Source organism: Odocoileus virginianus, chromosome 9, assembly GCF_023699985.2.
Source record: "Odocoileus virginianus isolate 20LAN1187 ecotype Illinois chromosome 9, Ovbor_1.2, whole genome shotgun sequence".
Taxonomy (NCBI): Eukaryota; Metazoa; Chordata; class Mammalia; order Artiodactyla; family Cervidae; genus Odocoileus; species Odocoileus virginianus.
This window is the reverse complement of record NC_069682.1, coordinates 65,474,391-65,491,240: the sequence shown is the minus strand read 5'-3', so window position 1 is coordinate 65,491,240 and position 16,850 is coordinate 65,474,391. Positions and strand designations below refer to the sequence as shown.

General features: G+C 41.8%; 1 protein-coding gene across 5 annotated transcripts in view; it reads left to right on the top strand.

The window, feature by feature from the left end:
* The window catches only part of CHD6 (chromodomain helicase DNA binding protein 6), a 193,912-nt gene that overhangs the window by 110,173 nt on the left and 66,889 nt on the right, over nucleotides 1-16,850 (top strand). For all 5 annotated transcript variants that reach the window (XM_070472634.1, XM_070472635.1, XM_020869725.2 and 2 more), the window contains 6 exons: nucleotides 917-1,038; nucleotides 2,269-2,512; nucleotides 3,705-3,881; nucleotides 4,479-4,622; nucleotides 7,780-8,035; nucleotides 9,330-9,540. In XM_070472634.1, the coding sequence (XP_070328735.1) occupies nucleotides 917-1,038; nucleotides 2,269-2,512; nucleotides 3,705-3,881; nucleotides 4,479-4,622; nucleotides 7,780-8,035; nucleotides 9,330-9,540 (1,154 nt within the window). The remainder of the gene's footprint in view (nucleotides 1-916; nucleotides 1,039-2,268; nucleotides 2,513-3,704; nucleotides 3,882-4,478; nucleotides 4,623-7,779; nucleotides 8,036-9,329; nucleotides 9,541-16,850) is intronic.

Sequence of the window (16,850 nt, the reverse complement as noted above, 5' to 3'; positions counted from 1 at the left end):
TAGTCAAGTCTATGTCCAAATAATATAAAACCTAAATAAACAAAATTTTTAGACGGGCAGACTTAATACCTAAAAATTAAAAATTTCCCCAAATTAGAAATTCCAATAGAATTTTAAGAGAATTTGACACTGATTCTACAGTTACACAGAACACTAAGTTAAAAAATAGCCAAGACATTTTTGAAAAACAATTCCCCATCATTTGTAGAGCTGTAGTAATTCAAAAGTGTGATTTTACTGCAGTAAGAGACAGTTTAGTGGAACAGAATGAAGACTCTGGATATAGCTCCCTGGATATATTAGAACTTAATATATGATAAAAATGGCATTTCACATCAACAGAGATCAGTTACATTTAGAAATTGGTGTTTCATATTGAAAAGTAAAGCAATAAGATTGCTCTTATGTTTATGGCAAATTTAAGAAACTTATAGTTTCGATTATATAGGCTTTTAGCTTTAGAAGCTCATCAACAAAATATTTGACCCACTGTACTTCCCTGAGCTGATACCACTGGGATAAATAACAAAAAATTCTATCTATAGAAAATGAAAAACCTTGGTACTGGCTTGTAGGGAAATTAAAATGTAAATGGGAGTGATTTCTAAGAGTCTCAGTAAAGCAGTATAACACTTACCAAGATTTTAGGTGAATCTGTTTCTCTTCTTCATTAATTGCTTGCAAATTTATAGAGGTGTTCTTAGTGTAATCTGCTGAAATCTAGAAAATACAGGGCCTGCTCGTCAGTCAGCTGCTGCAGTTTGCTGCTGCTCGTCAGCAACTGCAGTTTGCGGGTAGCTCTAGGACGGCGTTGTGAGATTCACCGCCTTCCCCTCACCCCGCTGCATGCCTCTCCATCCCGTGCTCCGGAAACATTGCTCTGTGTATCCTGTGTTCTCTGCCCTCCCTCCCCTAGGAGCGACCCGCGTCAGACTCCTGGCAGAAACTGGAGAAGTCGCGAGAGTATAAGAACAGTAACCAGCTCCGGGAGTACCAGCTGGAGGGGATGAACTGGCTTCTTTTTAACTGGTATAACAGGTGTGGAACCAGAGCCAGTCCTGTCTTCAGGGCTGATCTTTCTACCAAACGTTTGTGCCAGGAGAGAGATGGTGGGCTTAGCCTGCATAGAGGGGCAGTAGCAGAGTGGTGGAGTGCAATGGAGCCATCAGTTTAGTGGGTGATCTTTGTACATCAGGAGTACCAGGACTTCTGTTTTTCATGTCAGATTTGGTTTGGTTTGATTTCTCCAACCAGAGAAGAATGATCTTTAGATGTCATCAACATTGTTCTTTTTTTCCTCTGTCCATCTAACCAGAAGGTTGGGCTCAACCTAGATGAAACAAAACCCCAAAGATCCTTTAAAACTATGTTTTTATCTCCCAAGTCTTTAGCGCAAATTGGCTCTAAAGGAGAATGAATCTGGATTCTAGTCCCAACTCCACTATCTGTGAGCCATGGATGGCCTCAACTTGTTGTTTTCAACTCTGCGCTTTAGTCCCTATCAGAATCTAGATGAAGCAGATGACATCTGAGAAAGATGGGTTAAGATTTTATTAACATTCTAGGGCGCCCCCCCCCCCCCCAGCATTGATTTTAAAGACCACATGGAGTGGAACGCATACCAAGCTGGCACTCTGGAGACCTGTGTTCCAACCTTGTCTCTGTCACTCATAGTGGGACTCAGGGCATAACTCACTGAAACACAGCAGGTCTGCGGTTGCCCACCTGTGCAGTGATGAGCGAGACTGGACAGGGGCCACACGTGCGGAGATGACCGCTGTGTGCAGTCCGTGATTCTGGGTCACCAAAGAGACCAGTGTTTTCACTCTGACACAGAAGTTAGGATGGGGGTTAAAAGTCTGTCCTTGGATAGCACAGGTGATAGACAATGAGAATCATGTAACTTCTGTTTCTATTTTTGCCTTAGCTTCCACGAAGTTTGTCAGGTAGAGAAACTGGCGTAGGTTTGAGGCATTTTATAGTTTTCTCCTTGCCGCACTATTATTTTAATTTTTAGTATTTTTAGTTTCCATTTGAATGGACACATCTCGTGTATTTTCTCACAAGTGGCAATAGTTCCTTTCTGGAAGTAGGCAGGGTATAAATAACAATGGAAACTTGCCTCAGTTGCATCACTGGAAAATGCTGATAAAACTTCCACTGATGACCTTACAGGTCAAGGTACGCTTCTGTAGTATCTTTTTCGTTGTAACCCACCTCCGCCTCTTTCCGATGTTGACGATGAATGGTCTGTTTCTCACTCTGCAGAAAAAACTGCATTTTGGCCGATGAGATGGGCCTAGGGAAAACCATCCAGTCCATCACGTTCCTTTCAGAAATATTCCTCAGGGGCATCCACGGCCCTTTCCTCATCATCGCCCCACTCTCCACCATTACCAACTGGGAGCGGGAGTTCCGGACGTGGACAGAAATGAATGCCATCGTGTACCACGGCAGCCAGATCAGCAGGCAGATGATCCAGCAGTACGAGATGGTGTACAGGGATGCACAGGTGAGCCCTCCACCCGTCGCAGAGATCCGGTGTCAGCTCGCCATTGTGATTCACAACAGCCTCTCTACCCCTTGTCTTTCAGGGTTTAATACCCTGCGTGAAATTACTGTTGACTTACTCTGCAGAGTCACATACTTACTGAGGCAGATGTCTCACTCCTCCCTGGTAACTTCATCTGTGATGAAACACAGAACTGTAGGGCACGCTTTCCACTCTGACATACACCAGAGGCTCTTTTTTAGGACACTGAAAGCATGGCTTCTTGGTTGGCTTACCAAGTTGCTTTTACATGCAGGAAATTTTATCTGGATTATGATGTGCTCAGTGAAGAAAGTGAGCAGAGGGATTTGTGAACAAAGGAAGGATCCTCAGCCAGGGAGTTTGGAGAGAGAGGAGGTTAAGGGATTTGAGGTTAAAGGATAAAGGGAAAACAAATAGTTAAAAGCACAAGAGGATTTTGTAAGAAGTTTTTGTTGAGTATAAGCACTTTGCTCAGTATCCTTGTAGGCTTGTCCTGAGCATTGGTTTTCATAAAGAAGGTAAAAATTAAATGAATGCAGTCACAGGAGAGGCAGGGCTCATAGCAGTTTTCACAGGCAGCAGGAGACACCCAGGAGAAATTTAAGATGTGTTCTAATGTGACTCAACTCTGCTTTTTAAATGTGGTGGTAGCAATTAAGACAAACAGGAAGACAAACGTGTGTCCTGGCTGGTAGCACTTGTCCCAGGTAAATTAGGATCGTGATGGTGAATCTGTTCTAGAAACCCAAGTTACAAGGTGAAATTAATTCTGCCTGAAAACTGGCAAAGAGAGTTTTCTTTGAGCGTTCAAGCTCTGCGTGGTTTAGACCACCTGCTGGCTAGGAACATGTGGATCAACACCCATCAGCTTTCCTTAGTCATGGCAAGTAATGAAAAAAAACTTCCTTGCTTGGCCTTCCATGCTCTGTCTCGCTTTTGTGGGGGTACATGCTATCTTGCTTTTGTTTCTTTGAATTAACAGGCTCTCTCTCTCTTGTCTAAACAGCTGATTTGATTCTCCTTTCTCTTCTCAAAGAGGAAGATTGTGCTTATTGGCCTCTCATCTAGGTCTGACCGTCTATCTTGCCACCTTCTCCAATCCAGCTTGTAACCCGGTAGCTGCATTCTCCAGCCACCTGTAAAGCTCTGCCTTTGCTTGTCTCATCCTCAGGGAAACCCCCTTTCAGGCGTCTTCAAGTTCCATGTTGTCATTACAACATTTGAGATGATCCTGGCAGACTGCCCAGAGCTGAAGAAGATTCACTGGAGCTGTGTGATCATCGATGAAGCCCACAGGTTGAAGAACAGGAACTGCAAGCTTCTGGAGGGCCTGAAGCTCATGGCCCTGGTGAGAGTTGGCGAGCTCTTCCTGTAAACACAGGCCCCTCCTGTTCACGGTGGAGGAGTGTCCTTTAGCCATCTGCATGCGGCTTGCTTGTGCACAGTCTGTTTACCCTAGATTTTCTTCTTGCCCTTTGTAGCTCCGATGGTACAGGAATCAAATTTTTTTTTTGTTATGAACTGGATCAGCAATTTGACCTTTGCCACAGATTGACTCCCAGAGGGACCCAGGGGCATCTTAAATACCATGGCATTTGTGACCTGGAAATGTAAGTTGTTTTGGCTTGTTTCCAGGTGCCTGAATGATCTGGTACCAAAGATGATAGCCATGAACATTACTGCCTTGGCGCAGTGCCCAGTCTGTGGCTAGCAGGCCCTCCAGAATGTGAATGAATGAATGGGTACTTTAATTAACATGGAATTGCTGCTGGACTCAGGGATGTGAAAGGAAGGTTGATCTGTTTATGTTGTCACTCGATGTTGTCATAAAAGCAAAAACAAAATTGTCCCCAAATTGAGCCCAGGAGGCCCTGGCGTCACTTTCCCACCCAAACCTGCTGTCTTGGCGGCTCAGACCTGTTCCCTGTGCTGTGAATCTGTGCAGGAGCATAAGGTGCTGCTCACGGGAACGCCCTTGCAGAACTCGGTGGAGGAGCTCTTCAGTCTGCTCAACTTCCTGGAGCCATCACAGTTCCCTTCGGAGACTGCTTTCTTGGAGGAGTTTGGAGATCTGAAGACAGAGGAGCAGGTAAATAGGGGCCTGAAGGATTGGAGGAGTCAAGGTGATAGCTACCTTCACCATCAAGGGAAAAATGAAGTCAAAGTCACCGTGGGGACAGGAGTTAGCCCCTTCCTTCTTTATTTAATTTATGTGGAGGAGGATCAACTGATCATTAGCAGTTTCTGTCCAAACAGTAAATGAATCAGCATCCAAAATACCTAATCTCCAGCCTCTTGCTTTCCCTAATCTCATGTATAAATAGCCTCAGTGATTCTGTTCATCGTCTGCCCTCAGGGCCATGCTTCCCGCTGCCTCTGCTTCCTCCACCCTTCGCCCTTCCTCCTCCTCCAGCAGGTTTCCAGGCTCATTTTATTGAGTACAGCCTAATACACAGATAGTGAGGAACAGAAGGCAGGCGCACTTGAGGGTAGTTGGTAAGTCCAGTTTTGTCCAAATCAACTCAGTTTCCTGTTTTCAAAGATGTGGACCTGAGTCTAGCTCATTGGACTCAAAGCTGTTCCAAAACAAACCAGCTTTAATTAATGTCTATCTACAGTGGACATTATAGAAATCAGACAGACAGCTGTAAGGGTCACAAGAGGAGCAGTGAGCAGAGCTGAGGACTTTAAAGGCGAGAAAGGTCGCATCTGTTTAGGGCTTAGGGACAACTGCGTGGGGAGAGTGCAGTTTGAGAATAAACTTTACAGGCTGGCTCAGACTTCCCTGGTGGCTCAGATGGTAATGCGTCTGCCTACAGTGCGGGAGACCCGGGTTCCATCCCTGGGTCAGGAAGATCCCCTGGAGAAGGAAATGGAAAGCCACTCCAGTGTTCTTGCCTGAAAAATCCCATGGACTGAGGCTCCTGGTAGGCTACAGTCCATGGGGTCGCAGAGTCGGACACGACTGAGCGACTTCACTTTGACTTTTCAAGTTTTCATTAGGCAGAGAGAGAGGTGATAATGACTACTTTGCATGGGGAAGAAAAGCAATCAGCAGCAGTCATGGAATTTATTCAGTGGTAGCGGTCATCTGGCTGAGCTGGGGCTGAACTGTGGAGTATGAAGCCGGAGGGGTTTAGTATTATATTGTGGGAACATCTTGAAAGACAGGTTGAAGGATTTGGTGGGCATTAGAGAAGCAACGCAAGGCTTTGATCACAGGAACGACACAATTAGTTCTGCTAAATTAATCTAGCAATTGCGTGAAAGTGGGTTGGGACAGAGAATTTGGGAATGGGGAAGGTTTGGGAATTTCACTAGCAGATGTCAAGAGTACACGCTGTGGTTCCAATCTGTTTGTTTCTACTTCCGAGACGAGGCAGACTTTGAGAGCTGTGAGTAATCAAATTTCGTTCCCCCTCTCGACGTTTGCAGTATCTATTGATTTTTGCAAAGCCAACTCCAGCCCTCTCTCCATTTTTGGACCATTAGAAATGCTTCCTCCTCTCCCATTGCACTTATTTTGTGCTATGCATTTTCTCTTCTTCCTAGACAGTGACCTCCTTGAGGAAAGGCCCACACCTCCTCCCAAGTTGTGTTTGTTGTATTGACCAGCACAGTGTCTGGCATATAGTATACTCTTAATGATTCAAGGTACGAACCAACTGAAGGGCGAACGCTGAACCCAGCGTGTGGCAGACTTGGCATTTGTCCCTGTCTTTCCCTGTCTTTTAACAAGTCCCTAGCTGTGTCTTTCCTCTTTGGGTTCTTACATAGTAATTCCTATCCCTGTGGGGGATTACATACCTAAATTCCGTGGTTGCTAAAATGAAGCGTTCATTAAATGGATTAGATTGAAGATTGGGGTTTGTTAGGAGAAAGCCACAAAAATGGCCCCAAATGTCTGTATATTTTAAATCCCAGTAAATAGAAGTTTTAGAAAGCATCTGGTTACTAAGTAAAGCCTATTCCTTGTTTAAAACCTGCTCCAGTAACTCCTTTAAATCAAACTCTCTAGAAATTACTTTATTTCAGCAGGAAGCATTGGCACAACCCACACCTTATTTGTGCAGAATCTACCCTTTTGAAATTTTTGAACAGCTCTTTATAACTTGATCTTTTGCACTTTCCTCTTACTTTCCCACCAGCATTAATCTTACTGGTCTCAGGCTTTAGCTCAGGGTTAACTCAGGTACTTTGACTTTGAATCCTGTCTCTGCCCTCTTCTTGGGAGAGTGAGCAAGTCATCCTGCCAGTGCAGTCAGGCACATAGAGATCTGCTGCCCAGACCTGGTCTGTTAGGGCAGGAACACACAAATCTTAGCAAAGAAGACTGTCAGCCTCAAAGTGCCCCTGAGATGACAGCTTGCCTGATGGAGTGGGAGTGTCACCTTACCACATTCCCTGTATATGTCACTACCCCTAAACTTGTTGGCTGCTTTTATTTAAATATGGGAGGAATCCATTTCCAGACTGCCTCTGCTTTTTTTTTTTTAATTGAGACATAAATGACATACAACACTATATTAGTTTCGGATGTGTTTTGTAACAATTCAATGTGTGTAGTAAAGTGATATAGTAGTATGTAGCAAAGTGATCACAGCAATAAATCTAGTTGCCTCCCCATACATATGTAAATTTTATTCTAGTGATGAGAAGTCTTAAGATTTACTCTTAGCAACTTTCAAATATACAATATGGTATTACTAACTGTAGTCACTTTGCTGTCTGTTACATCCCCGGAACTTACTCCTTTTATAACTGGCAGTGTGTACCTTTTGACCACCTTCATCCATTTCACCCACCCCCAGATTCCCTCTGCTGCTTACTCTGTTCTTTCAGCATATACATCTTCCCCCTTGTAATATATCACTTGTGCCTCCTAACATGGCTGAAAATATTCCTCAGGCAATTGCTCCATACAAGTGCATGTCAGAGAGAGAGGTTTGTTTTCTCCATCCTGGAGAAGAGGTCTTGTCTTTTGTTTCTCTCTCCCTTTATATCTTATAAGGTTCCCACATGAGTTCTCAGTAATTGCTTGTGAATCAAAACCAGATCCCTTTTTTCCTTTCAGTCCTCCTGTAAGCTCCTCCTGTTCAGGCATCAGGCTTGACCTTACATTTAGTCAGCTGCCACGGTTCTATGATTAGACGCTCAAGAGACTGTAGCGAAGGTTGGAATTAACCCCAGTAACCATTACTGAATGGGAATCCAGGCAGGTAAACAGGTCTCATTTGCCTGGCCAGGTGAAGAAACTGCAGTCTATCCTCAAACCGATGATGCTTCGGCGGCTGAAAGATGACGTGGAAAAGAACCTCGCTCCCAAACAAGAGACGATCATCGAAGTAGAGCTGACCAATATCCAGAAAAAGTACTACCGTGCCATCCTGGAGAAGAACTTTTCCTTCCTAACCAAGGGGGCCAACCAGCACAACATGCCCAATCTCATCAACACCATGATGGAGCTGAGGAAGTGCTGCAACCACCCCTACCTGATCAACGGTGAGCAGGGGGCACGGGGAGGCCTTTCCATCTTATGTATCAAGTTCCCATGAAATACTCTGGTGTGAATTCTGACCTTTTACCGAGTATTAAACTGAGGTTCAAATAGGTCAGTGGATCTGCATCAGTGATCTGGCCGGTGAGTACACAGAGCCCCGTTTTGAACCAGTTCTCTGCCCATCAGAAAACAGATCATGAGTCTGCCTGCTGTCCTTTGTGGGCCTGCAGTGTGGCCCACACTTCCCACTTGGGAGATCTCTTACTTTGTTGAAAAAGCAATCATGGCGCAGTGAGATTAAAACTGTCTGCATAGAACAGACTTGTGGACTCTGTGGGAGAAGGCGAGGGTGGGATGTTTCAAGAGAACAGCATCGAAACATGTATATTATCTAGGGTGAAAAAGATCACCAGCCCAGGTTGGATGCATGAGACAAGTGCTCGGGCCTGGTGCACTGGGAAGACCCAGAGGGATCAGGTGGAGAGGGAGGTGGGAGGGGGGACCGGGACGGGGAATACATGTAAATCCATGGCTAATTCATTACAATGTATGACAAAAACCACTGCAATGTTGTAAAGTAATTAGCCTCCAACTAATAAAAATAAATGGAAAAAAAAATAAAACTCTCTGCAGATTAATTAACAATTAACTGTACTGGATAGAGAACATGTTGGAAGCTCTTTTTTTTTTTAAATAAAACTTTCTGATGAAATTTTAAATCCAAACATGGCTTGCCAATCACTAGTGTTTATGTCCAAGAGGTATGTCTTTTCGTCCACTTTTAAAATTTTTCTTTGTTTATTTAGGCTGTGCTAAGTGTTTGTTGCCCCACACAGAATTTCTCTAGTTCGGGCACTCGGGGGCTTCTCTTATTGTGGACATGGGCTCAGTAGTTGCAGCACATGGGCCTGCCTAGTTGTGGTGTGCAAGTTTAGTTGCCCAACAACATGTGGGGCCAGGGGTCAAACCCACGTCCCCTGCACTGGACGGTGGATTCTCAGCCACTGGACCACCAGGGAAGTTCCTTTTTGTCAACTTTCTGTGAAGGTTTATTTACTTGCCTGCGTCAGCTTGGTATTTCACATCCTTTCTCTAGCTGGCAGCCTCCCAGGAGAGCAAGTCACCTGTGGTCTCTGCAGGACAGGCGGACCAGGGACGCCTACACTGCACTGCCTCTCCGGGCTGTTGGTTTGGGACTTAAGAGTTCATTCCATTTCTTCCAGGCTCTGTCAAACAGAAAGTCGCCTTTGCCCGTAGAGTTTGTTCAAAGAATACTTTTGTTGCATCCTTTTTCAGGGGCAGAGGAGAAAATTCTGGAAGACTTCCGGAAAACCCACAGCCCCGATGCCCCGGACTTTCAGCTGCAGGCCATGATCCAGGCCGCAGGGAAGCTGGTGCTGATTGATAAACTGCTCCCTAAGCTGATTGCTGGTGGCCACAAAGTGCTCATCTTCTCACAGATGGTGCGCTGTCTCGACATCCTGGAAGATTATCTCATCCAGAGAAGGTGAGCCTTGTGTCAAAGCTAGGCATCAGGTGCTGCAGGCAGTTCCTTTTCTTTGATGCCTTTTTGATTCATTCAGAAATTATGTTTTAACAAAAAAGCATTAGAAGATAGAGAAAAGGAATCTTCTCTTAAAAGATCAGCTGACATTCAGAGTTGAATCTTAGGACCAGGTTTAAGAGTCTTGAGAGTGAATTTCCTATGATAGGAGCCCTTCCTTGCTTTGCTTAAAAAATAAATTTTGCATATTTATTTATATTCTCTTAAGAAACAGTTCAGATAGTGTTACAGAAGGCTAAGAAAATAATGTATTTACTCCCCGCAACCCCACTCCCGTCCCATGATGAGAAAAATAAACCCTGGAAAGCATCAGTATATCAAGTTGCTAAAAGAGCACAAGCCGACAGTTGAACTTAGGGATGCTTTATGTTTTTTCTCAGCAAACCCTCTAAGGTTTTATGATACACCAGCTGTGGCATCCCAGTTTATTTTCTTGTTTGTATTCCTGTAACTCCTTGAACCTAGGTTCCGTTACTCATGCAAGTGAAAAGCCTGGGGTATCATGTGGGTTGCTTGGGCTCTGTGAGGGTACTACATTTGTTACATTACACCATACCAATCTATTTCCAGTATTGGGATCCACCAACAATCTGAAGATGGCAAATGGATTTTTAAAATTTATTCTTAATGTTAAAAGACTTCTCAAGATCTTAGAAACTATTAGCCAAGGCACTGGTAGGTTTAGAGTCCGTCTTTGTTTTTATGTAGTCATCATGGCAAGTCCCAGTTGTATTACATGTTCTGATCTTTGAAGATCTGTTTCTCCTTATAACATAGGAGAATTTATAGGGAAAGTATTAAAGGAAACGACCAGCTTAACTATGGGTTATGCTCACATTTAACATTACATAAATAATTCTCTGAAATCAGATTAGGCACTAAAAGAATTTCACAGACTCCTGTAGTGGAGATCTTTAGGTAAAGAATTCTTGAGACTTGCATTTTTTTTTTCTTTGAGGAATATATCAAAACTAGAAAGCAGTTTTGTATTTAATAATTCACTCTAGATGAATTGCCAGAATAGTTGCTTCTTATATAATTATCTTATCAAAATATATACAGCTACTAGTTTGAACATTTTTTAAAGAGATTCCCCCCAAATGAATAACAGTATAATTAACAGACTTTTGCCAAGTACGGATGTTTTTATTTAGCTCCTTTATCACTTATTGCTCATTTTGTTTTAAAATTACCTAAGTATTATAGTTGCTCTTGAAAATAGCGACACTTTTTAATACCGTCACCAGCTCAAAACTCCATTCATACTTGGGCATTTATCTTCTTAGTCTTTTTTCTTTGTGCCTACATATATTTAGTTTTGTTGTTGATTTGCTTGAATTGGAATCATATGCTACATTCTGCTTTGTAACTCACCTTTTTATTTGATATATTATGGAGTTTTTTGCTTTATTTTTGTACAACATAGTTTTGTTGATTTGAATGATATTCTCTTATTTAGGTTGTTTCCAATTTTTCAACATTTTTAGGAACTCTGAATATCATTTTGCGGTCACTGTGAATGTTGCTGGTTATTTCCTTGGGATAAATTCTGATGTACATTTTTAAAAGCATTTAATACATATTTCCAAAACACCCTCTAGAAAGACACTTTTATCTCCCTTTTCTTGGTGTCTGAGAATGCTCTTTTCTTCCTCATACTCTGATCAATCCTGTTTTTGCCGTTTAGTCTCTGCTGATACAATAAGCCAAATTATGGTCTCCTGTTTTAATTTGTGCTTGTTATTATGAATGAGAGTGAATATATTTTATGTTTATTAGCTATTTATATTTCTTTTCTGTGCATTGCTTATTCATGCTCTCCCATTTTCTGTTACTCTTTGCCTTTTTGTTTATTAATTAATTTATAAGAATTGCTTGTTAAGAATATGGTGCAAATGCTTCCCCAGTGTTGCTTTTGACTTTTTCTTTATGGCTGTGGTTTTTTATTTATTTTATTCTTAGAAATTTTAAATTTTATAATAAATCTCTCAGTCTTACAACAGCTTTAAATAAACTTAAGTGCTTATTTATGCTTAAATTAACACACTTAAAAAGACTTCCCCCACCTCTCAACTGTATCATATAAACAGTCTGAAGTTTTTTTCTTTTAATTTTTTTATATTTTCTTTTCACTCTTTTGTGGTTTTTTCATCCCAACTCTGTACCCAGCAGGGACTTCTGGCCTTAATACCACCATTACTTTTCTCTTCTTAATTTAGTCTTTTATTTTCATCAAAGTTACACATGCACATAATTTGACAAGGCAAATTATTCTTTTAGACATATGAAAAATAGCATTTCCTGATACCACCACATACCCCCAGCTTCCCCTCACCTGAAGCTTTTAAACTCCTATGCGCTTTCTTTTGGTGTTTATAGCTGTAGCTCTAAAGAATGTTGTAATTTCTTTTTTTTTTTTTTTTCAGTTTTAAATATTGTCTGTTCTCATTATGGAAGATGAATATTTCCTTTCTTTCACTGCCCCTCATAATTACCACCTCTGTGCCTACTGTCCTCCCATCTTCCCAACCTACCATGCAATACTTTGGGTTGAATTAATATTTAAGATTTGTCACAACTTATGTAAATAATGTGTTACAGCTCAGCCACGTAGTATGCTGCATACTGTTTCTTTCTTGCATGATTTTTATTTTTCCTGAAGCTGTAAATTATTTTTTTTTATCCAGTGTGAAATTTTAAATATATGCATTATAATTCAGCTCCAAAATTTACTGTGGCCATCTGAATCTCCGTTATATGCAGCCACATCAGCTTCATGCCTGAGCCATCTCTCCCAGGACCTTTAGTCTCTTCCTCTCCACCCAGTTACTCCTCCTGCCTGGTGCTCAGTCACCATCTGTGATCTCCCTTCCTTCAGCACGCTGACAGCTTTCTTTTCCTTTCCTCTTGAATCTAATCTTACTGGTGGATCCTGTGTACCTCTTCTGAGAGCTTCTGCAAAGGGGTGAATGATACGTGGGTTTTGAGACTTTGTCAGAATGTTTACTCCCACCATTGAGCAATTGTTTGGCTGAGTTTGAGACAGTAGATTAGAAATAATTTTCCCACAGAGTTTTGAAGGTGTTAGTCCATTGTCTTCTAGTTTCCGGGATTGTCTAGAAGTTCAAAGCCTTTCCAGTTCCTGGTCTGTGTATGTGACATGATTTTTCTGTTCAGAAGCTTTGATCTGTCCTCTGTCCCAGTACTCTGACATTTGACGGTGAACTGGGTTTTGTATGGCATCTGTTGAACTGGATGTATTGTAGGTCTTTGCCAGGGCAAATTATACTCTGTACAAATTCTAGGGGGTGTTTTCTTGTAGTTTATCTTTCTTTATTTCTTTATGGCCTGCTTTCAATTTGTGGAACTTTTGTTATTCACATGTCAGACCTTCTGGACTGATGACCTAATTTTCTGTTTTCTCTACTTTTCCATCTCATTTTATTTCGCTGTACCTCTGATTTTGTTGTTCAGTCACTCAGGCTGAACCCGCCACTCTTTGTGACCCCGTGGACTGCAGCACGCCAGGCTTCCCTGTCCTTCACCATCTCCCTCTGGTAGAATACCTTTAATTTCTGAATTTTCTTCTGTAATTTTTCAGTTTTTATAGCACTCAGCTGGTTATTGCATTGTCTTGTCTTTCTGAGATTAATGATGATAGATATTTATTTTTCATTCTTCCTACAGTGTCTGTTTCCTCAAGTCAAATTTTTTTCTTTTTGGTTGTTGATGTCTCTGTCTTTCATATTAGAATTCTGGGTTGGCTTTTTTTTTCTCCCTCTTTTCAGCACTTTAAAGAACTATTCTATTGTGTTCTTACCCCCATGGTTTCTGATGAGTTTTGCATTCATTTAAGTAGCTCTTCCCCCTTATATACTGTGTTTTTTTACTCTACTAAGATTTTCTTTTTAATTTTCAGTTTGTGGCAGCTTAACTGTAATGTATGGATTTCATCCTGTGCAGAGCTCACTGACCTCCTTAAATCCATAAACAGATCTTTCACCAAATTTAGGAAACTTTTGGTCAATATTTCTTTGATTTCTTTTTTTTTTTTTCCTTTTGCACTATTTTTATGTTTCTCTGTGAGATTCCAATTACCTGTGTATTTGACCCTTAAGTCCCTAGGCTCTGTTCCTCTTTTTTTTCTTTTTCTAGTCCTTTTTCTCTCTCTCCTTTTGTTTTGAATTGTCTGTCTTCAAGTTCACTGACACTTTTTGTCTGTCTTTTCCATCATGCTCATTATACCATTGCTTTCTTTATATTAGAGATTGTATTTTAGTTCTGAGATTTCTATTTGTTTCTTAGTGTGATGTTTTGTTTCTCTGCTCTCATTTCCTATCTTTATACTCATCATGTACATGGTCTTCACTGAACATGATTATAAGAGCTGCTTTAAAGTTCTTGTCTGAGCATCAGAACATCTCAGGTTTGCCATCTGTTGTCTGTTCCTTTGAGAATGGGTCGCGTTTCCCCTGGACATTGTGAACATTTTTGTTATGGAGATACGGGATTCTGTTACATTACTGTGAGGTGTTGATGGTTTCTATGTGGAGGCAGTTAAGTAGGTGAGTCTCAAAGTGCAAAGGCTGTTGGCGTCTGGCAGGTCTAGCCTCAGCTCAGACTGCTTTCAGCTTGCCGCAAGCGTGTGTGCCTCCGAGGTCAGCCAGACCCTTAGGCAGAGTTTATACCCGGAGTTTGGGGTTTGCCATCTCTGCCCCTTCTGGAGGTCCCCTCTCACCCGCTGGCGGTCCTGGCTGCCCCAGACTGCTTTCCTTGGTGCCTCTGGCCAGAAAGACAGTAGCTTCTCGTTGAGATTTGTAGCCGTCCTGCGCCTTGGCCCTGACTCCTGCTCCCCCAGGGCCACAGCCACGGACCCCTGTTGTTTCCCCAAGTGTGCTCGCTTTCCTTAGCTCTCAGGTGGGTTTTCCTGTTCACTTGTGTTTCTGTCTTTTGCCAGAGTCTCGCGGTTGTTTACTGGAGGTTTGGTGTGTTAGGAACTTGCCCCTGCACACCAGAAGCAAAGCCTCTGTGTTTCAGGTCAGAGGCTTTCCTCAGATGTCTGGTTTGGCTGCCAGATGGTAGGCAGCATCCAGAGATTAGAAGCTCTGGGCGTGTGGGCCAGCGTGTTGGCTACCTTATTCTCCATCTGTGAACACTGTCCATCTAGCTGGACCGTTTCATCCAGGAGCCTCCAGGGTCAGTGCTTTGGGATGCTTTTCTTCCTCTCTCTTGCCCAAAGGGTGGGAACTTAATTGGACTTGGAGCTGACTTTTAGGTAAGGGATAGAGAGAGGTAGGGAAGTCTCAATATCTCTTTCTTTCCTTCTTCCCTTTTTTAGTATAACACCTCTGCCTTTTACTGTGTGGTATTTCCTAGGTAGAGAAAGCTACAGATCTTTTTTCACTCTCAAGGCTGAGGTGGGTGATCTGTAGGCTAGTAGATACTTCAGCAAATATTGAACTAGTTAGTTCTCTTATGTTTAGACTCTTTGTATCCCCACTTTCAGGGATAGCTAGTGCCACCAATGCCTGATCCCTTTGGATATTCTACCAGGTTGAATTAGGTTATTTCTCACCTGGGATTCTGCTTTCTTTGAATCAGGTATCACTTGATTTATTTTCCAACTTCCAGAATTTTATTATAGCTTCTTGTGTTCTGTTTGTAGGTTTATTTGGGGGAGAGTATTATTATGCATTAAAAAAAATCCCTGTACTTATCATTTTAAACATTTGAGGAGATAAAAGAGTTAAATGTGTATGTTAATTCATAATCTTTAATTGAATTTCTTTGATTTATTTTATTTTTTTACATTTCAGTCTTCAGTCCTTCTACAGTTTTGGTAAATGACATTAATGGGGCGGGGTCTAATTTAATTTATTTCCAAAGATGTCTGATTTTCTATTTACTAAGTAGTTCATCTTTTCCCCATTTATATAAGACACTATCCATAAAACATACTGAGATATTATATATATTGGGTGTAATATGTAACCTTTTTATTCTTTTGATCAGTATTTCTATTGCTTTGCAATATTATTATTTGTAATATTAATATTTGCAAATTAATATTTTGAATATTATTGCAGATTAACTTCAGGCTTATTCTTTTTTAATGTATTTACTACTCCAGTCCTCACTACCAGAAAAGATTATACATTTACATATCTGTGTTTGTCAGTGTATAGCTATATCCATTTATTGAGATTTTGGTCAGCTCTTACACATGTTGTAGGGTAGGACTGACATCTTTGCATCATTGGAGAACACTGCAGTCACTCAGGTCTTTTGTATACACCGTTGATTTGGTAAATATTTATAAGGTACCAGCCTTGTGCTGGGACCTCTGTAGGTGTTAGGGACTTGGTGACCAAACCGACATGACCCCTAGTGTCATGTTGCCAAGTCCCACATATTTCTATTTAGATTAATTGTAAGAATTTTATATGTTTATGGCAATCATGAATGGTTGTGTTTTGTTTTTGTTTTTTTTTTTGCCCAGTCTTTATTTTTTCCAACTGGGTTATTGCTGGGAGACGAGATTGTTCATCTCCCTTCAGGCCTTCTGAGGTCAGCATTTCCTGTTGTGCCAAAAACGTGTCTTTTCCCCCTTCCCTCCCTCCCAAGCACACAGAGGTTTTCCAGAGTGCCACCTGCTTCTCGTTGATGTTTGACAGCGACTCAGAATTACCGTTTGATGAACCACATCAACTCCTAGGGATTTCATTCAGAATGCAGTTGACACAGAGGGTTAACTGCTATACCAGTGTTTGGTGTGGAAAATTTTATGATGTCTATAATTTCCTCATTCAGACTTACTAGCCCTCAAGATTTTCTTTGTTCCTGAGCCTCATCACCACGCCAGCTGTCAGCTTGGTTTTGTTCCTGTTTAGTTCTCTGCCATACTCGTACAGGGGTGCGGGCAAGAGCCAAAGGTTCTGGCTCAGAAGTCAGGGGAGTGAGGACCGATTTAATTGAACTCTCAAATCACTGGATTTTTACTGCAGTTTTGTGTTCTTTGAGCACACTCCCTCAAAACCGAGTAAGTGATAGAAATGAGAAGTAATGTTCCACTCATCCTGGACAATTTCTTAAACTATGTTCTATCCTCTCTGGCCAAAACACTATCTAATTTTGTGGGAATTTTTTCCCTAGGTGATTGCCGAGCCATATCATCACTGTTTATTGGTTTCTCCACCTCCTTGATACAATGCTCGTTCCCTGCCTCACTCAGATCCTCGGGCATCTGGCTCCTC